Genomic DNA, 24,126 nt, shown 5'->3' on the forward strand with positions numbered 1-24,126 from the left:
ATTTGTAGTGACGAATTTTTCACACGCACACTTTAAAGAAAGCTCTTAAAAATGTTCTGCTCTCTTTTCCCCTCCCTGGAGGGTAGATGGTAAAATTCTGCCTCCAGCCCACAGAGAGGGGAAAGGGATTTTAGAAGTGATGCATGAGGAGCTTCTGTTTTGCTTTTAACTCACAATAATCTCTGTAATTACTGAGAATATTTCATGGTGATTTTTTTTGTTTTATAAGAAAAAAAGAAAAAGATGTGTCAAGTGTGGTTATTGCTACAAACCCTACTTTTGCTCTGGGAATATCTCACCTTAAAAAAAAAAAAAAAGCAGCATCTGTAATTAAGTGCTTGCTGTATCACACTTAGCACAGAACTAACCAGCTCTTCTGGCTGAAGTATAGTGCTGTAAGTGACATAATTAGAGCTGCTGTGGAGACGTTGACACAAAGCTGCATTATACTCTGTTGAGTTCCAGGATTACCATAGCCAAGGCTTTAGGCAGGCTTTCCCCAGACAGTGCCACAAGCCATTATTCCTGCACGCTGCAGAGCAGATTCCAGATCTGTAAGAGGCAGGTACTTTTTGGAAGAGCAAGAGCAGGGAAAGCCAAGGAAAAAACACACAACAAACAAACCACAGAGATTTTGAAAACCACAGTGTTAATAGTTACAAATCAAGGTAAACCAAGTTTCTTGCTCGGAGCTCTCTCAACAGGTAAGTAAAGGAAACATTCCTTCCCTGTTTTTTATCATGAGAACTCCTGTGTGCTTCATTTGGAAAGCGCCTCTGTCCCCTGTACAGCAAGGCAGGGCACCCTTTCAATGCAGTATGCTGACGGGTGGCTTTGGGAGCCGCGGCAGGAGACAGTATCAGTTTGCCCAAGCAATAAAAGCGCACCCTCACCCGCTTACAGCTGCTGTGTTCCTTGCTAGTTTGTTGCTGAACCCCTTTTTAAGAGGGCATTGTCTGTCCCATTGTCTTCCAACTCTTGGAGACAAACAGATCTCGGCTCTTAGCAATGGTCACCAAGAGACGTCCCACATAGCAACCGTTCAGCTGGCCTACGCCATCATTCCTGCCCATTGAAAGCAGGAATGTCAGTGACCCTGGAAAAAAGATGTAGAGGTTTAAGTTAAGTAGTTTCAAAGCTAAGTATCAAACCCTATTAGATGTAGCTGTTGCCCTTCCTCCAAACCCTCTCTTCCCACCCCAACCCCCTCATAGCCACATGCACTGCTAAGCACAGGACCCGTGTGCTACATGACAAGGAAAGAAGCAGGCCCAAGGAGAACTATTTACAACTCTCTCCTTTCTACCATCTACTCTACCTATTTCAGTAATGGGGTTGCTGAAGGATTGGGCTGGCTGTGTGTGTGGTGTAGAATGAGTCTCTCCCAAGAGGGACTCAACAGGTAGGCAACAAAATTTAAGTATAAAGAATGTAAATAGATAGCGCAACCTTTAAAAACCAAGCTGCTGTCCAGATATCCTATATCCACGTGGAACAGCTTTCACCATTGTTGTGGTGAGTATTTACATCAAGTTGCTTATTAATGAAACCCATCACCTAGATAGATTTTTGAGACTAGATTGTTCAGTTTGTGTTTGCTGAATAGATTAAGGGGAGAAAGGAAGAGAAAGTCAAGTCATCTCCTTGTTCCTAGGATTCAGTTGGACAGTAAGCAATTTAAACAAAAGGAATCAAGTTTGATGAATAGCAGAGACTGACCAGTAGATTTACCAGGAAGACAGGACGCGTTGCATCCGTAGACTGACACAGGTAATTAACATCTACAGTGTCTTTGGCAAGAACTAAGATGAAGCCTGAGCCATAAGCTTGTATAGTCAACCTCAGTTGTGGGTTCCCTGACCTCTAATCAGTGTCCCATGCAAGTCCCAAGATGTACATATGTTCCCTGCAGAAAAGCAGCACAACAGCTAAAGCCAGGTGCTAGGAGATTACCTTACCTGTTTTGTAGGTTTTAAGAGGCTTATGTGTCAGGCTGTTGATGATATTTGTCACAACGATGTTGGCATGGAGCCCAGCATGGTAGGCCATCTTCGGTTCTTTCAGATCTGCGCAGTCCCCAATAGCATAGATGTTCTCATAGCCTTCCACCTGGAGGTGCTTGTTAACTTTCAAAGCACCATTACTTGCCATTTTTTCCCCTGTTTTGCCAAACAGTAAGTTTGTTTTCAGGAGAAGCTTTGTGTTGCTTGTTGTGGTCTGAGACCCCAAAACGCCCCCAAAATGTTCTCAAACAAGTCATTGGCACAAAGTAAGGAGTTAGTTTTTCACCCTCTTTTCTACATGTTGGGGAAGAGATGCTTTTTGCCTTGCTGTAGGTAATTATTGCAGTCTCATGCAGTGAATCATCCTTTGACATTTCAGTAGAAACATCAAGAAACATTAAGAGCTGGTGTACACAGCCTGAGAAAGAATCAAAGAATCATAGAATGGTTTGGGTTGGAAGGGACCTTAAAGATCATCTAGTTCCAGCCCTCCTGCCATGAGCAGGGACACCTTCCACCAGACCAGGTTGCTCAGAGCTCCATCCAACCTGGCCTTGAACACTTCCAGGGAGGGGGCAGCCACAGCTTCTCTGGGCAACCTGTTCCAGTGTTTCACCACCCTCACGGTGAAGAATTTCTTCCTAATAGCTAATCTAAATCTGCCCTCTTTTAATTTAAAGCCGTTCCCCCTTGTCCTATAGAGACTGTATAATTGTCATACTGGCCCCATAGTTGTAGTGCCATAACTGAAATGGGGCTGTAAGAGGACTCAGACTGAAGATGTATCACCGAGTAACTAATCAGCTGAACGCCCTGCATTTTCACTTACCGAATGCAGCAGCATATGCTGAAGAGTTAATCTTTATCCCTGTGCAGAGGATCACCATGTCAACAACCACCTCAGTGCCCTTTTCTGTCCTTACAACTGTGTCCTTCTGAAATGAGTTTGGCTTGAGGTTTTCCACATTGCTGACCCTTTCACCTGTTGCAACAGAGAGCCCTGGGTCACAAACCTTCACTAGGCTGCCATTTCCAGCTAGCCCAATGTATCTAGAGAAACAGGAATTCAAGGCAGCCATGCTTAGTCAAAAAAGTCAGAAAGAGGACACCAGAAGGAGATGCATTGGCTGAAGGAAGAGCAGGTTATAGAGCTTCAGAGGCATTGTTAAGTACGTACTTAATAAGAGGCACACTCCTTTTCTGAGGAGAATCTCTTTCACCTCTTGACGGACGCTATCTAGCAGCTCCGCATCAGCTAGTGCAATTTTTGAGTGAATGAGGGTGACCTGTTGGGGACAAAACAGCAAATGGGGATACAGGAATGGGACAGGACTCACCGCGTGCCAGGCGGGAGCAGCTGTAGCTAGCTTCCTTCCACCCTGCTTAATGCCCAAGGAGAGCGAGCCAGTGAAAGGCATCTGTGCCAGTCATTGCTGGTGACAGGCTCTAGGGTGCTCTAGGCAGCAGGGGTGAAGGCTGCCTTTGCATGGAAACTCCCGATTCGCAGTGATCTCAGATACCTCCAGCAGGACAATCCCAGGAGGACAGTCTCAGAAACAAAGATGAAGTTAATTATAACTAATATGCTACTACCTCTTTGGTTGGGTAATCTGTTTTGATCTCTGCAGCCATCTCGACTCCAGCAGCACCACCTCCCACTACCAGGATGCGCTCAGATTTCTCAATCTTGAAGTAAAGTGGAAACTCACGTTACAAGAGAACTGTTAAGTGCAGAAAGTCAGATACCTTCAGCCACTCTGTGAACAGACCTTGCTGAGACACAGCACTGGCCCAAGAGCAATAAACCACATAGTTCATTAAGAGGAAACAAAAAATGAGAACGCCATGCACTCTTCCTGTGTACACTGTAACAGTGGTGAGCATTTCAGGTTTCCCCTTGCGCAAGCAGGTGATCTTCCACCAGGGCACGCAGAATGCTACACAAGCTAGCACATGCTCCTTGTCCTGGCCTGTCCCTGCAGGCACTGTGGTCTCTTGTTCATAGACACAGATGGCTCCAGATACCCGTGGTGGTGTCTGGGACAAAGAAGCTGAATAAAGGCAGGCAACGCTTCCTGGGAAATAAATTGATTCCTCACCTCCTTAACCATGTCTTCATAGGTTTGGATGGCACTTTCCATGTCAATGACTTTGTTGAACTTCCCAGGGAATGGCCCATCACTGCCTGTTGCAAGAATGAGATGGGAGTAGTGAAGCTCCTGGGAGGGCAGAAGGTACAACAGGATGTTAGACCTCTCAAAAACTGAGCCTGGATCACAGCTGTTGCCTCCTAGGTACTACTTATTCATTCGCTCTCCCACAGCCCTCACTGATAACTAGGAAAGTACTCGCCACTGTCAGAAAGTGGCTTTAGGAAGAGACCTGGTCCAGGTGACACCAAGTAATTGCCTTCTTCAGGGTCTGAGAGAAGCACCATTCTTCAGGAGAGCTGAGAGCTTTGAAGAAATTGCCATAAGTTTACAGGAAATAACCTGATATTTATGCTAGACCGTGACAGCTGGCTCCAGAGACTAACTTTTCTCCTTCACCCTCTTCTGAGCAGAAATGAGATGCTCTGGCTGAAAAGAGTTATCAGACCTGCTGCCTTTGTTTCTTCCTGTAGTTAGATAAGGATCTGAGCTCCGGGGTTAATTGTTGAGCTCTAAATCCAGCTCTAAGAATAAAAGCTCATCTGAGCACTAGACGGGGTGTGGTATTTACCACACACCCACATCCCAACACAGCTCTAGGCCACTTAGCTTGTCTAGAAGGGATGGTGCCATTCACCGCGTCCAGGGCAAGATGGTCTCTGCTGCCAAGCTCTTCGGGATTATTACACACTACAGTCTTTCCCCACATTGCCTCTTGATTTTAGAGGAGATGGCTGGGGGGGCTGCTTCTCTCTGGGGCAGCCCCCCACAGAAGAAGGTCATTGGTTTCATTTCTCTCTACTTCCTAGCATCACAGAGCCGGTGCTAAGCATGAGCATTTGTGTATCTGCCCACAGGTGGCAGAAACCTAGAGGAAAGCAGTCAGTGCCTTCCCAGAGGGCCTGGCCTGCAGCTTGTTCCGGGTCAGGCATTTCAGCCAAGCTGAGGGTTACATCAGCACAGGAACCCTGCTGTGTGTCTGAACCCTGAGCTGGGGGTATCAGATCGGTCAGGGTTCGTGTGCTCAGCTGCTCTGCGCTGTGGGAGACGCGGGGGTGTTCACCACAACTGAGCACCATTCCCTGCTCTCATCCAACTCGAGAGCAAAGGTCCAGGGTTGTTTTCCCAGAGCGTGATTCTGTCCTGCGCACACCCCCCTCGGGCAGATGAGAGTTACGCTCCTCTTCCTGCTCAGGGGCACATCTTCTGTTGGTGCCCTGAGGTCCTGCTCATCTCACTCTCCCCCTCCAGAGGACTCCAAGCACGGGCAGCAGTCTGAAACCTAAATTCCACATCACTTCTCCAACAAGACACCACCAGCCAACATAGCCTAGATTTGGAGCGCTGCATTCTGGCAGCCACGACACAGCTGAAGAAAAATCCAGAGAAGGAGAGATTCACAACACGCCCTGCTGAAGGCTGGCTCCCCGCATTAGCAGGTGAACTCCTACAGCAGCCAAGTTACTTACTGCCAGTTGCCGCATTACCATACCCACCTCACCATCGCTGAGCAAGACTTGTTGCCTCCCAGGGTCTATGCCAACAACCTTGCCTTGTCGGAAGCTGTCCCCAAAGGTGGCAGAGTAGGAGATGAAAGTCTTCTTGGCAAATCCTGTGGTAAGATGAGACAGCGGGGAAGAGATCTCCCTCTGTGGAGGCTAACAAGCCCCTCTTCCCTTCTCCCCTCACGCCATCCTTGCTCAGACAAAAGCATTGTATGCACTGGGGACTACAGGCTGCGCCTCTGCTGTGCCGCATCTCCGCCCAGCAATGAGCTCAGGACCTTTGCCTCAGATTTGGTGACAAGATCAGCTCCTCAGAGGTCAGGTGACACCCTCAGCTAGACTGTTTTTACTCTGCTCCCCGTACAGAATCTCCTGTATGGGTTGGCCAGTAAGCGCTCCACTGTGGTCCAGGGCATTTCAGGCAGGATGTCAGAGGCTTTTTGTCATGTTATCTGCCTCTCAGACCAAGCTTTTGACATCCTTTGGATGCTTGCCCCCAGCGCTGAACATGAGATTTTCCCCCTAAATCCCCAGCGACTGGAGCCCGGTCTCCAGATGAGATCCCAGACGGACCCGAGCAGCTCATGGACAGAATTTTATCGTCCAGGGCCTCACTGCTGAGCTGCTCAGCGTTTCAAGGGCCAGATACAGAAAAACATTCATTCACCCCTTCCAGCCGCTGCTGATTTTAGCTCAGTCACCTTCTAAACTCTTGAAATAATAAAAAGAAAAGGACCATCCAGATGGGCTTTGCTCCCTTATCCCAGCGGATATGCCATTAGCTTAGCACCGACAGTCTGTGAGTCCTCCCAGCGCCAAGCATTTGTTTTCCGGACAGAAAACGTCACGTCTTCACCACCACCGGGGCAGAGGAGGCTCCTTCCGTGCCCCGTTCCTCGTTACCCCCCGGGTACCTCCGAGCTGCTGGGGCTAGGAGAGCCGACCCGCCGGACCCAAGCAGGGGGAAGGCCGTGGAAATCGGCCGAGCCCTTACCACTCTGCACGGCGGCGCGGAGGGCAGCGACGTTGTGGTGGAACGCGTCCCTCCCGTCCACCAGCACGAAGGGAACGGCCCAGGACTTGAGCAGCGCGGCGGCCGCCGTGCCTCCGAAGCCGCCGCCGACCACCACCACCCGCACGGAATCGTCCACGGACACGCGGGACCCCATCGCTCCCTGAGTCAGCGCCGCGGGGGGCGGGGCCGGGGAGCCGGGGCCGGGCCGGGGGGCGGGGCCGGGCCGGGGGGCGGGGCTGCCTGCCAGTGGGTCGGGATGCTCTGCGACGGGAGGGGATCTGCTAACGCTGAGGGTGCGCGGTCAGTCCTACCAAACCCCAGCGTTAAAAAGTGATGAGCTCATCTTTAAACAAAAACCCAGCCGGACAGACAAAAGGGGAGACGGTTTGGTTTGGTTTCAGAAAGTTCACGAGCATCGGGCCTTGTTTGTCCGCCTAGGCTTGTCTTTTGTCAGCCCTGAATGCTGGTTAAACGTGTGTTGGCTGAATGCCCCCTTTTTGGGCTGGCGGCAGAGGGGTGCCATGCTCCTGTCCTTGCTGGGGAAGTTCACGTTTCGCAGCCCTCGGCGGCTGTGGCTTGGAGGGGCTCGCTGGGAAACCCACGAACCTGCCGAGACTGCGGGCTGGGCAAATAATGCAGGCAGAGGATGGCCCGCTCCATGCCCCAGAAGAAACAGCTCCCTTGGAGAGAGAAATGAACACGTATCTGCTCTGAGTGGCAGTGGGAAGAGAAGCCCGGAGAGGGCCATGCGAGAGGGACGGAGGGAAGATGAGCCCAGCATCACCGTGGTGGAGATAACAGGATGTAAGCAGGAGCAGGGAAAGTCTGAGAAGGCAGCAAAGGCCCCTGGAGAAGCAGAACAGGGAGCAGAGGAGGAGATGTGCAGTAAAAGGGCCATCCAGATCATGTCCTTCTGCAGCACGGAAATCACCCCAAAGACTTTTGACTCCTGTGGCATTCCAGATAAATATAGCTGCTGGCCTTGTGGATAAATATAGCCGCTGTGCACACTGCGGTGTTGTGAGCTGGCAGAGCTGCCCCTGTGCTCCCCTTCCCATGTTGGTTTGAAGGCTCCCTCTGCTCCTCATTCCTCCACCAGTGAACACCGGCCTGGTGCTGAAGCCCCTTCCCAGTGGGGTCCCGAGCAGCCATCCCCCCAGCCTCATGGGTGGGAGACAGAGGAAGGAATTGGCATCTTCCCGGAGAAGCAGGGCCTCAGCTGAGGGTTGCCACCACAGGGTGCAGCCAGCTTGGCTGCGGGGACATGGGACATGGGTGTCCAGTCTGGCGTGTGGCACCGGACACCCTCCCCGCCGTTGCTGGAAGGGCATGGGGAGCAGAGAGAAGGGTGGCAAAGGGGTTGGAAGTGGGGGGGTGTTTCTGCTCAGCCTGGAAGAGAGCTGAGAGAGGAGGCACCGATGGAACAGCCAACAATAAAGCCAGGAGTGGAGGAAGGTCCTTGGTAGGAAAACCCACGGCCTCAGCTGAAATAAGCCAGGGGCAGGTTTGTGCTTTTTGTCACACAGGACTCAGCTGGAGGGTGCTAAAATTTTCAATGAGAGAAAAATAATTGTGATTAATACAGGGAAGATAAATCCTCCAGAGCTGCTAAACACAGAGACACCTGTTCTAGCTGAGAAATCCGGGAGCTGTGAATGTCCAGAGGCTGGGAAGTAACCCCGGGGTGACAGCGCTCCAGGTCTGCTCCGTGTCCCCTCTTCTGGTATCGGCATGGGCACTGGTCTGCGAGGAGGCTGCTGGAATAGCCTGGTGATGGCTGGCTTTGGGAAAGGGTAATTCAATGCAAAAAGTGGAAAAAAAACCCCAAACCCAGCTCCATTTCTGAAGGGGTGAACTCAGCAATTGAAACCTGATTTAAGCTCTTCCCTCAAAATACATGGACAGGCTTGCTTTGCACCCGGTGTGTGTGAACCCATCCCCTTCCCGGCAGGGTTGTCCTTACCTGCATAATTCCCCTGGCATTTCATCCCGCTGGAGCAAAGCTGGGTTGAAAGCCCAGCCCTAGAAGAGGGGGAGGCTGAAGATGAATCGCTAATGCCCATGTGCTACGGCCCTCTCCCTCTTCCTCTGCTCCTTTGTGCCCAGCTCTGGCTCTTACAGAGGCAGGGTTTGGCTTTTCCTGCCAGGCATTTGCATATATTTCACAGCACATACCCACTGCTGGGAGAAATCAGTTACTCCAAGAGTACTCCCCCACTTTCCCCTATCACGTGCTGTTTTTCCCCCTTCAGGTGTATTTGCGCCAGACCTGCCACAAAGAAAAAGATCCTGTTCCTGCCCTAACTCTGCTGCTCACAAGGCAAGTGTCATCGTCCTGCCTCCAAGACAAAGGCGAAGCATTGCCACCAGTGGGTTTGGTTGTCTTCTGCTTGTGTTCAAGTCGAGACAAGTCCCTGGCGAGGATGTCATTTCTCCCAGGCAATGACAGGTATTGTCAGGTGAATCCGGTTGTACACCGGAATATCAGGGTGACCTTTCAAAAAAAGGGTAAATAACTCCTGGGCCAGCGAGTTGGAGGTGCACCAACAAGGAAGAAGGCAAGGTCAGTGGCAATAAGAGTGGCCAAAGCAAATGGAGGGGTAAAAGGAGCCTTTGTGAAAACATCACATTCAACTCCAAGCAAACAGCAAGAAGCTCCAAATGCGCAAAACAGTGTCGAAGGGAACGTTCTGCGCGCTTGTGTGTGGTCAGCATTGGCAAGTACATTGTTTTAATGGTATTTCTCTGGCTGACTGCAAAAAGACGGCTGCAGTAAAAGCTGGTCAGCTTCACAGAGAATTTTGTCTTCTGCTGGTGCTCTGCACGGCAGAGGGATGTGGGGAGGCTTGGGGCAGCGATGGGCCTGCCCTGGCTTCTTCCAGGCTCCCCGGCATTTTAGTCGCGTCTGCCCTGTGGACCGTACGCTCCCTGCGGGGTGGCAGGGGTTCAGCGGGAAGGAAGCGGCGTAGGGAAGGGGCTCTGTGGGATGCTCCTGCCCCAGCTCTGAGACGCCACGCAAGGAGCGTGGGCATACACCCGTCTCTGTGCTCTCCCCTCATCAGGTTTAACCCAACGTCAGCCGGAGCTAACAAACATCCCTCTGAGCACGATTAACGAAAGGATGGGTGCAACAGTGCTGCGTGGGAAGACCTCAGGATGCCACAGGTACCCCTGCTCCATGTGGGCCTGAACCCCCCATGAGCCTGTGCCTCCTCGTCCTGCCCACCACAAGCATCAGGGCGGGTTAGCCTCAGCAGGCTGGGAGGGTGTTAACCTCCTTCCCTTCACCCTCTGAAGGCTCCATCCCTCCCGGCCAAATCCCGGCTGCTGGAGGGGTCCTGTTTGTCCCCCCACCGGCAACGTTTGTGCCATAAAACCCAAGGAGACTTCTCCCAGCTGCTGTAAAACGGAAGGAGACTTCTCCCTCTCTTCCTGGCCTCCGTGCATGAGGGGAAAACGTCCCTCACAAACACAAAGTAAACAGATGATTCAGGACTTAACAACACGCGTCATCAAACTGCAGAGTAACCGCTCCCAAGGAGACTCTGTGACCTTGTGTCTGGCTAGCAGCGATCTCTGCGGAACCCGAAGGCGAGCACGCTTGCCCTCTGCTATATCAGCAGCCTCAGGCACCAGGTTCCCTCCGCCCGCAACCGTTGCCCGCACATGGTCCTGCAGCAGCCCTCCAGCTGCGCGGCTCGAGGCTGCGCGCCAGGGAAAGGGCGTTTTTGTGTGCGCCGGGGGTGAGGGCGGGGATTGCTCTCCACTAGATAAACTGCATCACCCATCCTTGGGGCCTGCCCCGGGGCTCCCCGTTGTGCCTGGGTGATCCGGGTACCCCCGCGCGCCTCGAGGATCTCTGCCACAGCCAGGGTGGAACTGGGTCTGTCCAGGGCAAAGAATTGCCTGGAAAAACTAATTCACACCTGTTCATGTCTGCTTTTAAACATAAACACTACCTAGTTTATACCTTATAACTAAAATCTACTTTTAGCAAAAATCAACAAGGACCTGTTTTATTTATTCTCTCCCCAACAAACCTCATTTTTCGTTTCCAGTTTTTCAGTGTTATCAGCTTGAGAAGACCAGCTGCTGGCCGCTTCCTATAAACCACAGCACCAAAGCCACCGTATTTTGGTCAGGCCGGAGCAGCCAGCCACGTGTATTTATAGGCAGTGCCCGTGTATGTGCCAGCCCATAAAGTGGTTGCAGATCCCACGCGGAAGAGAGACTCAGGAAAACCCCAAAGGTGAGATGCAAAGGTCTCTGTGATTCAGCTGATCTTTATTTCCAAAAGAAGACCTGTGGTGAGGCCCGCGGCAGCCCCCGGCATGGGGTGAGTGCAGGCAGGGCCAGGGCTCTTCTTGCCCTTGGAGGAAACCCCAACTGAAATGATTCTATGATTCTGTTCTATGATTCTATGAAACAGCTCCAGCTTTTGGGTTTTGTGCGGTGCAAATCTTCCCTACCCCTCCAGAGCCAAGCGTGTGGCGGCCATTAGGAATTTTACAGAAATGCCATGTTGTGGGAATTCATCCCTTGTTGTGCTGTGATCTAGGCAGGTGCAAAGAGGAGCTCAACGAGCTTTATCCAGCTTAGCCGGCTGGCTATGAGGATTGCAAAGACCTCTCTGGCGAGGCGAGGCTCCTGCGGCAGAGGAACCCACGGCTCGGTGGCACCTTTCTCTTATAGGATGAGACGGAGCAGGAGTTTGCAGCATTAATCCTCAGGGGCCCACAGAGAAGCAGAAAGGACATCAGCGGTTGGGTTTTCCTCAAGAAAAGGAAGGGAGAGGGCTTGGGCAAGCTCAGTTGCTCTCGGGGTAGGTTTTGAGAAAGAACAGCTTTCACCTCCAAATTCTGCGGAGATTTCTCTCCCCCCCTCCCAGGATTTCATTACAGTGAAAGCACAGCATATAATAAAACTGTGTCCTTAAAAAAATCAGTCTCAGAGACAGGCAGCCTTTGTCCGAAGGTGTAATTACAGGATAAATATGGGATGCAGACCAAGAAATGCGGTCTGGTCAGGCATGCAGTCTCTTAAAAAAACACAACAGAAAACAAGGCTGTCATTTAATGCTGAAATGTCCATGTGTGCTGCAGCCCCCGGTCCCTCGATGGCCCGTGGGTCCCCTCGCCAACCAGGGGTTCAGGTGGTGAAGCCGCAGCAATGCAGCAGCTCCCTGCAGGAACTGCACCAAGGCACGTGGCTGCTCAGGCAATGGGTTTCCCTCCAGCCCAGTGCCAAAATCCCATCTGATAGCGCTGCGAGGGGACACAGGGGATTAGCTCATCCAATCCCATTAAATGGAGCTGGAGCAAGCGAGGAGAAGGGGACATGGGGTGTCAGGACAGCTGGCGGAGAAGCCACGACTTCTGAGGTTTGGGACAAACCTCATGCCAAGCTGGAAAAAGGCCTTTTCACGCATTTCTGTGGGCCAGCCTGGCGGCTTGGCCTCATGGCCCAGCAGACACCCACCGTGCCAGCTGCTGGTAGCAGTTTGCCACCTGGGCCATGCGTTAAACTGCATGGTGTCTAAGGTGGTGTTTCAGAGACTGCCTGCCTCGGCTGCTCCCTTACTTGGTGGGCACCGGCATCTTCTGACTCAAACAAGAATTGCCTCTCCACGGCAAGCTCAGCCACGCCAGCATGGCCTCAGCGAGCCCCAAGTGTGTCCGAGAGGGAGGCAGAGAAAGAGCGGGGTGTACCTGCTGTCCAAAGTCAAGTCTGGATTAGACCGGCGGAGGGAAGCATTAAGCAGAAAGATCCCATTTAGAGGAGAACAGCGCATACATAATTTATTAAAGCTCTCACTGGTGCTGCATCATCTCATGTCACCTGCAATAACCCTGAGGAGAAGCAGGCTTCAGCTGGCAGCCCTGTCCCACAGGACACGTGTCCCCTCGCTGCTCTGGGCTACTTGTAGAAAATGTCTCTCTGGTGACAATAAGCGTCGCCACAATGCACCTGAATTTCCCTCAAAATACAGCTGTGGCTGGTGAGCCCGGAGGCAGCACAGCTGCAGGCACTGCCCTGCCCGGGGCGGGTTGCAGGTGGGGTGGGAGCAGCCTTGGCTCGGGGAAGCAAGGGGTGGGAGTGTGTGTGTGGGGGTGTCTTTTATTTGTTGGCCTGTTTTAAGGCAAGCCCAATCCTTTCAGCAGCTGTCTTATTCCTGAAAGCCTGAGCCCCTTGAGAAGAGGATGGGGTTTTTTGGCATTGGTGCTGATGGAGGAAGGGTGAGGCTGCATCTGTTGCGGCCCCTGGGTGGCCCATCTGAACTCAGGTACTTCTTTGCTCTTGCTGTGGCTCTCCCCATGCATGCTTTTTATCCCAAATGCCCCGTTTCCTCCTGTAGGGAAGGACTGGGGCAAGGCCTGGCAGTGGCCAGGGCAGGGTGAGCAGGAGGAGCCCCTCCGGGGGCACAAACCTCCCCCCCCATCAGCGCAGGGTGAATTTGGCTGCTTTGGTCTCCAGAGGAGCCGTGTGCCCCTCGTGGCTTCCCAATGCTTCTGGCACCGCGCAGGAGTCACGGCTACGCGGCTTCAATGGGAGCAATTAGCCCCTGCAGAAATCTGCATGGGTCGGGGCCACGCTTTCTTTCTGTCCCGTGACATTTTTGACAGGAAGCTGGAGGGTGTCCAGGGAGAAATGCTCGTGCTTAGCTGGAAATTATGGACTGGAGCCAGCCGGGGCTGAGGCCGTGCAGGCAGCACGGGTGACAATGGGTGGCTGTTGCCATCCCCTCTGGCCTCAGCTCAGCCCAGTCCCCCCTTCCCTCGCTGCTTGCTTTGTGTTTCCCTTTATTGACTGTCCGTGTCCCCAGCACTGGCTTTGCCCAGGCCCCAGGGCTGCTCCACGCACGGTGGGATGGGAAGGGGCAGGGAACACCGGGCACCCCTCCGACGTCCCCTTTCCAGCTCTGGCGGCTGGGCAGATATTTACCGCTCGTGCTGTTTTGCAAAGCGACAACTAACTTAAACCGTATTCGCTTTGCAAAAGCCAACTGCATGGGTACTTTCGCGGGAGCTGTGTTTGCCTGCAGGGGAGGTGTTTGCCTGTAACCGTTGCCCTGTGTCCGGCCGCGTTCCCCCCTCGTGCCGGCCAAGCTCCGCGGGCTTTTCCCAGCGCGCACCTGCGGGGTATCCAGCCGACCTCGGCGACCCCACCGCTCTCCCACCAGGAAGCTTCCAGACAAAACCCAATTCACTCGGCAAACCCAGGGCTGCTTGCGATGCCGGGAGCTGCGTGTGACACAGGGAGGGGGCTGATGGCTTTCCCTCGCCCGCAAGCGATGAGGGTATTGCCCATGCTGCTCAGTGCAAAGACAACCCCACTTTTGCACCCTCTCCCCAGCCGGCCGGCGTCGAGCACCCTGAATTCACACCTCCAGGCCAGATGCTCCCCGGCGAGTGAGGCAGCCGAGCTCCGAAAACCTCCCCAGCTGGCGCGGGCAGCCACCCAGGGCTCCGGCGTGGCTGCTCCCCACCCGCCGGCCCCGTGCTCCTCAAAGCCGCCTCTGTTCTCCCTCTTGGGTCAAAAAACGCGGCTTTTGTGAGCTTGCCCCAGCCGCGGCTCATCGCCGGAGCCCCGGTGCGTTCCTCCTGGCTGCCCTCCGCCAGCAGAAACGCAGCCCAGCTGCAGCCAGCCGCTGCCGCCGCCTGATTTATTTATTTTTGTTTTTGGCCAAAAGCTCTGGCCAGGGAGAGGCGATGCGGGGCTGTCGGCAGCAGCTGGGGGGCAGCGGGGACCCCGCGGGGCTCCCCCAGCTCCCCAGCTCATCTTAGGCACAGACAACTGCCACCCTCCACCGAAATGCCTGGTTTCTCCCTTGGGTGGCTGCCGTAACCCAAAATACACGGGGAGTGGAAGGATGAGCTGCAAAGCAGGCTAAAAATAGGCCTTTTAATTAATTAAATGTTAATTAGAGGGGATAGCTCAGCACCAGGCTGTTGCTGGGTGAACCCCGAAACTCCCCATGCCTCTACAGAATCCCAGGTATTGGTCACCACGGCAAGTATTCCTGGGGCTCCTCCTGGGTGGGGGACACAGGAGTGCCAAGGAGACAGGAGATGCTCCGGCATCTGTGCCGTTGTACTTAGGTTTTTAATTAAATAAGTCTTCTGTCTTCCAGCAGGCGCCGAGGTTCGCAGTCGCTCCCGCGTGGGGCTGGCACAGCCGTGCTCTGCTGGGGGTCTGGAGGGGGGTTGCAGCCCGTCAGTCCCCGGGGGCTCACCCAGGGTCGTGCGGTGGGGCACGTGGTGGTCCCTGGCCGAAATCTGACCTCCGCCACCTCGGCTCCAGGTGTCTCTCTGTTTCTTTGCGGTACATTGTGCTGCTCTGATTTTTGGGCTTAGTTCCTTGATCTGCCCCCCCTTCTTTTTCACGTAATAAATAAATAAACTCACCTGGCAACCCTGGTACCGAAACACACAGGGAATAAAGGAAAGAAAACAAACCCCGAACTCCCCAAACCAATTCTGAAGAGAACCACACCACAAAGTCACCTCACTTCATTGAAGCCCAAGTGCTGGCCGGGGCTCCGTGGGCCACACCTGCCCTGGTGTGCCTCTAGGGCAGTTCCCAGTCTGTGCAAGTGTATGAAGGCACTAAACCAGTAAGGCCTCTGGTGTCTGGGTCCTTGCTGGCCCCATGGGGGTCTCGTACTTGCCTCATCCTAGGTGGGGAGGTAGCCCCTGTGCTGAACCCCTGCTTTTCCCCACCGCCCCTTACCCTTGTGATTTCCCCGTTCCCAGAGAAATTGTGTAATTCAGGCTCTGCGGGACACCGGGGTCGGCTCTGCCAGGATGCTCCAGCTCCTGGGGCTGCCGATTTCCACCTGGCAGCAGCAAGGAGCATCTCCAGGAGCAGGGACCCCCAGGTCTCCTCCAGGCTGGCTGGGAGCATGGCCGCAGCCCCCTGTTCCCCCGCGCTGCCGTTCCCCCTGCCGTTACGTGACCCAGGAGGGCTGTGCCTCCTCCAGCAGGCTGAAGGAGCGGTTGGCCAGAGCGGTGGGGCTGCTGGCCAGCTTGTAGCCAAAGAGGCGCATGGCCGGGGCGCAGGCGTCCTGTACCACCTGCGCCAGCTTGAAGGGGATGCTGAACCGCCACTTCTCGAACTGCTCGGAGGAGTTTTTGCGGGTGGAGTAGACACCGTTGCTGTCGCGGGGTGCCTGCGTGTTTTTGCTGATCCATTCCTCCACCTGGGAGGTGAGGGGGAGCCCGGCGAAGCGGTACATCTCCTCCGCCTTCTGCAAGGGCGCCCGCGCCACGTCCTCGTAGCGTACCAGCATGTAGCGTCCCTGCAGCCAGCCCGGCCGCCGCAGCCCCAGCTCGGCTGACAGACGGATGCTCTCGCAGTTCCACCGCAGCCGCTGCACCTCCTCCTCACGGAGGGGAGCCTCTCCTTCGGACGCCCACTTCTTCCAGGTCTCGTACTTGCCGGAGAAGGCCACTATGCGGGAGGCCAGGACGGCCCGGGGGTCTCGTACCAGCTGGATGATGCGCACATCCAGCCGAGGATCCTCCACCAGTGGCTGCAGGAATTCCAGCTGCCGGATCCGCACCGTCTTCAGGGCCACGTACTGCTTGCGCTGGCACGCCTCAGCGGCCAGCGTGATGTTGAGGGGGCCACAGCGGCGGTTCTTGCAGTGGTACTTCTCAAAGACCTTCTTGGCGCTGGGCGTGCAGACGGGCTCCTCGCAGAGCGAGCGGCTCGAGCCTCGCCGGAACATGAAGGGCGTGAGGTGGCCCTCGGGTGCTGGTGAGATGAAGCTCTCCAAGATGTAGAGGTCACAGAGTAGCAGCTGCTTGAGGACGTCCCGGTAGACCAGGGCCGAGCCCACCGCGTTCGCTCCCCCTGGCTCGAAGGTCACCGTCCTCTCGATGTGCCAGAGGGGCTCGAAGAGGTAGAAGATGCTGCCTTGCTGGTTGAAGAACTCCCCCACGAAAGAGGAGCCGGTGCGGGTGGTGGCCATCAGCAGGATGTGTCGTCGCGGCCCGGGGTCCCCGTCACCCACGATCTGCAAGGTGACGTCACGCAGGTGGGACCGCAGCTGGGAGAAGGCGGTGTCCAGCTCTCGCAGCGAGGCCAGTGAGCCATTCTCGGCCGGCGCCAGGCTGGCCTCCGTGCTGTTGGCCTCTGCCAGCGTCTGAGGTGACTGCTTCAGCTTGTCTGACACCCTGCAGGGAGACCCAGCCCAGCCTGGAGGGGAGCCGGACCACCTCTGCGCCCCGGGGAGGGATTGCGGGGGGCTCCCACCGCACAGGAGCTTGCCATGTGGGGGAGAGACAGGGTTAAAAACATGGGGTGGCTTAGGCACCCGCTCCCTACCTGGAGATGAAGTTGTTCTCCTTCTCGATGATGATGAGGCCGACGACGAAGACCAGCAGGACGGCGTACTTGCTCCTCATCTTCAGGCAGTGCAGCAGCTCCCGGAAATCTTGGGGCAAAGCGCGTCGGATCTCCATGGGGGACACACACGGGGGTCCTGGGCTAGCCGCCCAGCATCCCCTGCCCACAGCAGCCCTGCCTGTGGGGAGAAGGAGGGTCAGCGCGGTGGTGGCTCTCTGCGGGCAGGGGGGAGCGGGCAAGGGACCCTTCCCACAAGGGATGACCAACAAGGTCTTGACAAGAGCAGTAAAAAGGGGGGAGCTCCTCCCTACTGCTCCCATCCCGCCCGCCAGGAGCAACTGCCCGAAGCCCCCGTCGGCTTTGCCTCCCCTTCCCGAAATACATTGGCCCGACGGGCCCCTTCCCGCGCCTCCGCCGGCCGCCCCTGCCAGCCCTGAAACCCAATCCCCGCCACCCCGACAGCTGCCTGCTCCCCGCCGGCCAAAAACCTGCTGCCAGCAGCGAGGGCCCCCCGGGTGAGGGAGCAGCTCGTCAGCCCGATCCGCGGGGCATCGCGGCTCCCAGCCCCTGGGAAGAGCTGCTCTTGGGGAGGGCTGCAGGCTCCGCCGCAGGGCCCCGGTGTGGGGCCGCACGGCTTCCGCCTTCTCACGGCACGGCAGCGGCGGCTGCTCGGCCACGAAAATGAAACCCAGAGGGTTTCCAGGAAGGACGGCGGGCTAGAAAACGCTCCTGCCGCTGCCAGTCCGACTCGAGCCGTAAAATGCTCCTGGGGTCTTTTTCTGAAAAGAAAAAACCTGCACCAAATGCTGGTGCAGCCGCTCGGTGCAGGATGCAAAACCCACCGTGACACTCAGCATCCCCCCCAGCAGATGAGACACCCCCAGCCCTCCCTGTTCTCCTCCTAGCGTCGACGAAGTCGGGGTGATGGTGGAAGGCGCGCTGAACTGCGCCAAGCCCTCATGCCCAGTGGCACAGAGCAGATATTTTGGGGGCCAAAGCTGCCCCTTGGGTCCCCAGGGCAGGTCCCCAGCACACGTCGCGTGTGTGAATTTACACACACAGGGCTTGCCGGCGCCCGCTACCTGGCCGCTGGTTCGCACGCCCGGCGTCCGTCCGGCTGCGTGGGTGATGCTGTTTGCCCGTCCCGCTTTCTTGGCCAGACTTTCGGTGACTCAGGGAAAGTCTATTTAGATTCGGTTTGGCTCCTGCCAGAGTGACGCCGGCAGCCCCGTCCCGCCCCTGCTGTCAGGGGTGAAGCGGGAGGCGCCCGGCAGAGCCCCAGCCTTTGGGGGTCCCAGGGCTTGCCGGAGCGGAGATGCCCTGGCCGAGCCGTGGTACCCGCAGCCCTTGGCAGGGTGTGGAGCAGGGAAGCCCTGCCAGGCGTTGCGTCATGCCCAAACTTCCTCAGTGCTGTCCGCCCCCAAAATGTGCATTTTTTGGTGTTGCTCGCTGTATTCCCCTCCCGCTGGGAAGGGCGACAGCCTTGGGAGCGTGGGCGAGAGGAGAGGGATGCGTCCCACGGCCAGGGCAGCATCACAGCCTGCCCGGTCCCCAGCCCTCTCTGCAGGAGGACCAGCAGTTTCCCAGCTTGAGCAAACCACTCGGCTCCCGGGGCTTGGCTTTCAGCCAGCTCCTTCCCAGCAAAAGCTTCTAAAAAGAGACACCCACACCCACGCACCCAGGAACCCTGGGCTTTGCTGGGACGCGGGGACCCCGGAGAGCCCCGGCAGCTCCCGAGCTCCCCCGGCTCACCCCTTCCCCCTGCAATGAGCAGCACCAACACCTCCCCGCACACGCGTGTGTGTGTGTGTTTGACAGCCCTGTTAGTTTAGATTGTCAGCACGCTGCTCCTCGGGGACAGGTCAGCAGCCGGGGCAGGTGCCTTTCGCCGTGCTGCCCTCTGAGCCCCCCCTCCTTGGTCCTGCTCGGTGCCCCTGTGATGACAGGACTTGTCGGAGTATTTGAGCAACCAAGAGAAGAAATAAAATATACAAAGCCCTCAGCACGCGGCCACGTCTCTCAGCGCCCGGTAGAGCCACCGGCTTTGCCACTGCAAAGGACCTTTGGGTCTGCGGCATCCCAGGGAGCGGCGGCGGTGGTCTGCACCCCTGACCTCACCTCCCCCGTGCAGGGGACCATCCCCTCGCTGCCCGGAGCACGCACGCAGCCGGGGGATGGCACACAACTGCTTGGTTGGACAAAATCCCTGGGCGAAGCCAGCATGGGGTTCTCCCCCCGTGATGTCCCCGGACCACAAACGATGCACAGACCAGGAATTATTCACAGGGATGACACAGAGAGCCATTTCCAGCAGCGCTGGCAAAAACCCTGCTTCACAGGCCCGGGGCAGACATAATTCGTTAAATAAACAGCCGGCTGCAAACGTCCTGCCCGGAACCCACAGGGCAGCCGTGGCGACAGGCACGGGGGCCCTTGCAGGGCTGAGCCGTGGGGCTGGGGGACACATGGGGTGACCCGACGAGGCCGGCTGGGGCTGCTCAGCGTCCTGAAGCTCTTCCTCGCTGGGGCCCGCGAGGCGCAGCGCGGCCGGGGCAGCGAGCAAGCCACAAGCATCCCTTTGTGAGCGGGAACAGAGGGGCTCTGTGTGCCCCGCGCCCTCCCCTCCGGCCGCCCGCCGGGGCTCCGCCGGGCTGGGGGTGCGAGGAGAGCTGCCGGGGTGCTGCGACCGCCCCAGGGCACACCCCCAGCGCCCGCTCCCGGGGGCTGCGCACCCGCCAGTGCGAGCAGACAGATGGACGGACAGACCGACATCACCTGTGGCGACAGCAGGCAGCGGCCGGCCATCGCTCTGCTCTTACTCTGCACATCTCAAAGCAAGGCGGAATAATTCTGACGAGCATTAAACTGAGACACGCCGGAAGGCAGCACACACAGCCTGCGGGAACTCCCCTGGCACTGCTCCCTGCCTTTTCCCATCCCTCAGGCTGGAAACGTTTTTCATTTCAGCAGGGACGGCTACAATTCCCACTGTCGAGATGACAAAAGGCTTTGCGGATTTCCCAGCTGAGTCAAAGCCAGCAAAGGGGCTTTTTCTTTGGGGCGGTGGTGGGGGTTTTGTTCCCATGCAAAGCTGCTCGGGTGGGTATCTGCCGCTACTAGCAAGTTCACTTGACCTGCCACAGCAAGAAGGAAGGACACAGTCAGCGATGGCGATGCCAAATCATTCCAGTCTGCTGCAGCAAGTCAGCTCACGGGATGGATGCTCCCGCTGGTGTTGTAGGTGGGGTGAGAAGAACAGCGTAGCCCCAGGGCAAGGATGGCAAGGCCCCGCGGGGAGAGGAACTAGGAAAGGGATGCTCCGGTCACCCTTCTGCAGGGCATTTCGCAGGACTGCCTCCCTGGGAGAGCAGAGCTGGGGTTTTCGGCTTGGTTTTGGGGAAGTGAGGGTCTTTCACGAAGCCTTGGGGCTCTCATCCCCCTCCTTCAGCTGCCCCCAGCACCTACTGGGTGGGATCCAGGAAAGGAAAGATGCCTGCGGGCTGGTGGAGGAAGCCAGCTGGAGGTGTGACTGGATGAAGTCACATTTTCCTCCGGTGACTCAACAGGCAACAACTGAGCTCCCGGACGAGGAAAGGCGGCGAAGCACCTACTTGCAAGCTCCCTCCCTGCTCGAGATCCCTCTGTCCATCCAGCCCCCATCTACCCTCGCGCATCCCTGCCTGGCTCCTGGGAGAAGGGAGTCCGTGGGGACCCACGGCTGAGCTTTCTGCCCCCTGAGTAATTCCCTCCGCGATGCTTTGCTTCATCAGATTAACAGCAGCAGTGCGAGCCAGCAAAACAACAAAGAGATAAGCGCACCGGCGCTTATCTGCTGCTCTTTGTCTGCAACCTGGGAAAAAAACCCCACCACCCTGAGCTCCCTCGGTATTGACTCTGTCGACCATTTCCGCTCCCGACTTCCTCCAGAGGCTGGCCTTGGGAAACGCGCCACCGACACTTCCCACTTTGCTTTCGTCTCCCACCAATTTTGATCCTGCCCCTGGCTCTTCTCCAAGGCATGGCACAAGCGCGGCACCGCTTCGGTTTGCCCTCTTGCACAGCTAAGGAGGCTGCCGGGGCAGGTATTATTTCCTTAAAAACATGTGTATTCAAGCTAAAAAAAGGGAAAGGAAAAAAAAGCCACCTCCTACAATGTTTATAAAGTTGCCTAGAATAGCCCCGAGCCTCATCAAACTGAAGCCCGGAAACTGCCCATCGGAGGAGAAGGTTGGGAATGCACAGTGCTTCTGGCTCGGGCAGGGACAGGGCAGCTGCCCAGCCCGTCCCACCGTGACACAGAGAAGCCCCAGCGCGAGCAGGGGCCGTGTCGCCCGGGGAGGACGGGCACGGACACGGCCAGGGGCTCGCTCCTCCACGTGTTTGGTTCCTCAAGATAACGCAAGGGCCGCGCTTGTTTCTCCTCCCCATTCCCTTCCCAGCTCTGCCCCCTGGTCCTTCAACCCGCCACGGCTTGGTCCTCTGCTCTCCTCTTCACTGGGCACCCAGGGCAAAGCCACCTGGGAGCTGCAGCACGCAGGTGAGGGCAGGGACAGCAGGGCATGCGCAGGAGCAGCAGCGGGCATTGGTACAGACAAGCACCACTTAACTCGTTTTTCATTGCGTGTGCTCTCAAACTCCAGGTGCACGAGGTCGTCTCCTGGCCACTGTTTATTACGCCCCCAAGGAGGCACACTGAGCTATGGCATGACCCAGATGAGCTGTCCTTGCTCCTCGCGTCCCAGAAAGCGCTGCCCAGAAGGGATTTAGAGGCTGGCGCTGGGCACAGTAATGCCGCTGACAGAACCAGCCCAGGCTTCGTGGCGGGGACAGAGCGGTCTTCTCTCTCCCTCACCTTGGGTGGTGTCCAAAGAGAGGTGTTTGCTCCTGACGCGGCAGACAGGAGATCTGCTGCCGCCGCCTGAGCCCCTGGTGAATGCAACGGGACCTTCAGAGACATCAGCGCTGGGCATGGGGGTAAAATCACGCATCTGCAGGCATGCCAGGCTGCGCTACCCTGGTTTGATCCAGACCAGGAGCCAGCAGGAACCAGCTGAGCTGGCTAACAAGCCTACAACCTCGAAACCAGCTCACTGGAAACCGCGGATGCTGGTGGGGTGGGTTTTGCAGCATCACCTGCGGCAAAGGCACGCGACCGAACGCCCCACTGCTGCCGGGCAGCAAGGGGGTCCAGAGGGCAGACCACCAAGATGGGCGAGAGGACTGCCTGGCCCCGTTTGCTCAGCGCCGGCGGCACAATGCCGGCCGCTGTGCGTGCCGTCGCCCCCCGGCCGTGCTGGGAACCGCAAATGCCCGTCCCTGCTTCAATGAGGCCTTTCTCTGGGGCGCAGAGCCCGCAGTCCCTCCCACCGCCCCGAACTCCTGCTTCCCACCGCTCCACACTAGCCTGGAAGCTCCTCCGCCAAACCCACCCCAAAAAGCAGGGACACTGCTCGCTCGGTGCTCCGTTCCGCTCCTCTTTCACCCCAAGACAGGGGTCTGCAGCCCTCTGGGGACCTCCGGGAGGGACTGCTGGTGCAAGGGGTTCACCGGGGGAATGGCAAATCTCTGCTGCCCTTGGGAAAACGCAGACCGTGCCCGGGTCCTGGCAGCGCAGGGAGACCGGGGGTGTGACAACGAGTCTTACACCGAAGCAGCGCAGCAGATGTGGGAAAACTGCAGAGTTAAATCACTGTCCTGGCGCGGTGTCGTAAATCACTGACCGTGGAAAAGGAGACACTTTTCTCTGGGGACCGCAGCCAGGCTCGGGTCCCCCGGTGCAAAGGCAGTGGGGTGCAGGCAGCTCCCCCGAGTGCGGCTGGCAGCGGCTGCCCGAATCCCCGCCGGCACTGAGCGGCGACTGTGCCCGGGCAGCCCTTTGCCCCCCAGGTACCCCCATGCCAGCCAGGTCCCGGCTGGGTGCCCGGAGCCCGGCGGGTGCCGGCGGGATGGCCGTGCCCCAGCTCCGGCAGAAAAGCCGCTGTCTCCCGGTGGCCAGGAGCCGGCCAAGGGCCAGGGTGCCCCAGCAGCCCCGGGGCAGGAGGGGAAAGGGTGAGGACAACTCGCCAGTGCTCCCTGGTAGGGGCTGACAGCCCGGATGATGCAACCCCAGGACGGCTGCGAGAAAGTCTCCTTTTCTCGACCCCGACGCGCTCCGCTTCGGACGGAAGCTCAGTGTCGCAGCTGGAGAGCTCGCCCTGACTCCCATTTATTTTCCCCCCCCCCTTTTTCTCCCCGAAATCAAGCAACGGGGCACGCTGCCGGGGCGGCCGTGGCCGAAGGAGGGCTTTCCCCGTCGAGGCAGGGCGCTGGGGTCCGGGAGGGCGGAGGCGCGGCCGGCGCTGCCCGGCTGCGGGAGCGGGGCGGCGGGGGGCCCCGCACCGAGACAAAGGAGCGGCCGAGGCCGGAGGGAGCACAAAGCAGCCGCGGCCCAGGCGCCCCCGGGCTCCCCGGGCCCGGCGCCCCTGCCCCGGGGGGGCGGTCGGGGCCGTGTCCCGTCCCCCCCCAGCACGCCCAACTTCCCGCAACTCCCCTCCACGCCGGGAGGGAAGGCCCGACCCCCGCCGCCATCCTCCCACCCGCGCCGGGGCTCCCGTTACCCATCGCCCCCGCCCCCGGCTGCGCTCCGGCCCCTCCGGCCCCCCCGGCCCCCCGCTCCCGGTCCCCGCTGCACCTACCCGGCGGGGCGAGCGCGCCTAGTCCTGCCGTGCGGGAGCAGGGGGGCAGCGGGTCCCCTGCTTTTCTTCACGGCGCTGTCATCCTCCTTCCCTCCCCCCCTCCCCTCCCTCCCCTCTTCCCTCCCTCCCTCTTTCCTTCCTTCCTTCCTCCCTCCCGGGGCGGCGGCGGGGGGACGCGGGTCCCGGGGCGGGGCCGGGCAGGGTCCCCGGGACAGCCTCCCCGGGACAGACAGACAGACAGCCTCCCCGCTGCCTCCCCGGGACAGACAGCCTCCCCGGGACAGACAGACAGACAGCCTCCCCGGGACAGACAGACAGCCTCCCCGCTGCCTCCCCGGGACAGACAGCCTCCCCGGGACAGACAGACAGACAGCCTCCCCGGGACAGACAGACAGCCTCCCCGCTGCCTCCTCGGGACAGACAGCCTCC

At 57.6% G+C, this 24,126-nt stretch overlaps 2 protein-coding genes across 2 annotated transcripts; both read right to left on the minus strand.

The window, feature by feature from the left end:
• Positions 1-628: 628 nt before the first annotated feature.
• On the minus strand, positions 629-6,851 carry AIFM2 (AIF family member 2). Its single transcript, XM_075423145.1, has 8 exons — positions 6,653-6,851; positions 5,650-5,765; positions 4,103-4,222; positions 3,597-3,689; positions 3,181-3,289; positions 2,833-2,985; positions 1,959-2,159; positions 629-1,096 (listed from the first exon to the last, which is right to left on the minus strand). Exons 1-8 carry the CDS (start codon positions 6,825-6,827, stop codon positions 942-944), a joined length of 1,122 nt encoding a protein of 373 aa, XP_075279260.1. The 5' UTR covers positions 6,828-6,851; the 3' UTR covers positions 629-941.
• A 7,710-nt stretch (positions 6,852-14,561) lies between these two features.
• Positions 14,562-23,781, minus strand: CHST3 (carbohydrate sulfotransferase 3). Its single transcript, XM_075423150.1, has 3 exons — positions 23,698-23,781; positions 17,003-17,201; positions 14,562-16,851 (listed from the first exon to the last, which is right to left on the minus strand). Exons 2-3 carry the CDS (start codon positions 17,137-17,139, stop codon positions 15,621-15,623), a joined length of 1,368 nt encoding a protein of 455 aa, XP_075279265.1. The 5' UTR covers positions 17,140-17,201; positions 23,698-23,781; the 3' UTR covers positions 14,562-15,620.
• Positions 23,782-24,126: the final 345 nt, after the last annotated feature.

Source organism: Opisthocomus hoazin, chromosome 6, assembly GCF_030867145.1.
Source record: "Opisthocomus hoazin isolate bOpiHoa1 chromosome 6, bOpiHoa1.hap1, whole genome shotgun sequence".
In the NCBI taxonomy this organism is placed as follows: domain Eukaryota; kingdom Metazoa; phylum Chordata; class Aves; order Opisthocomiformes; family Opisthocomidae; genus Opisthocomus; species Opisthocomus hoazin.

What these genes read in the sequence shown, in the direction of transcription:
- CHST3 (XM_075423150.1), bottom strand. Translation starts at nt 17,139, where the DNA reads ATGGAGATCCGACGCGCTTTGCCCCAAGATTTCCGGGAGCTGCTGCAC. An exon ending in GAGAACAACTTCATCTCCAG is followed by an intron (nt 16,852 to 17,002) that starts GTAGGGAGCGGG and finishes GTCTCCCTGCAG; the next exon opens with GGTGTCAGACAAGCTGAAGC.
- AIFM2 (XM_075423145.1), bottom strand. Translation starts at nt 6,827, where the DNA reads ATGGGGTCCCGCGTGTCCGTGGACGATTCCGTGCGGGTGGTGGTGGTC. An exon ending in CCGCGCCGCCGTGCAGAGTG is followed by an intron (nt 5,766 to 6,652) that starts GTAAGGGCTCGG and finishes ATCTTACCACAG; the next exon opens with GATTTGCCAAGAAGACTTTC. An exon ending in ATGAAGACATGGTTAAGGAG is followed by an intron (nt 3,690 to 4,102) that starts GTGAGGAATCAA and finishes CTTTACTTCAAG; the next exon opens with ATTGAGAAATCTGAGCGCAT.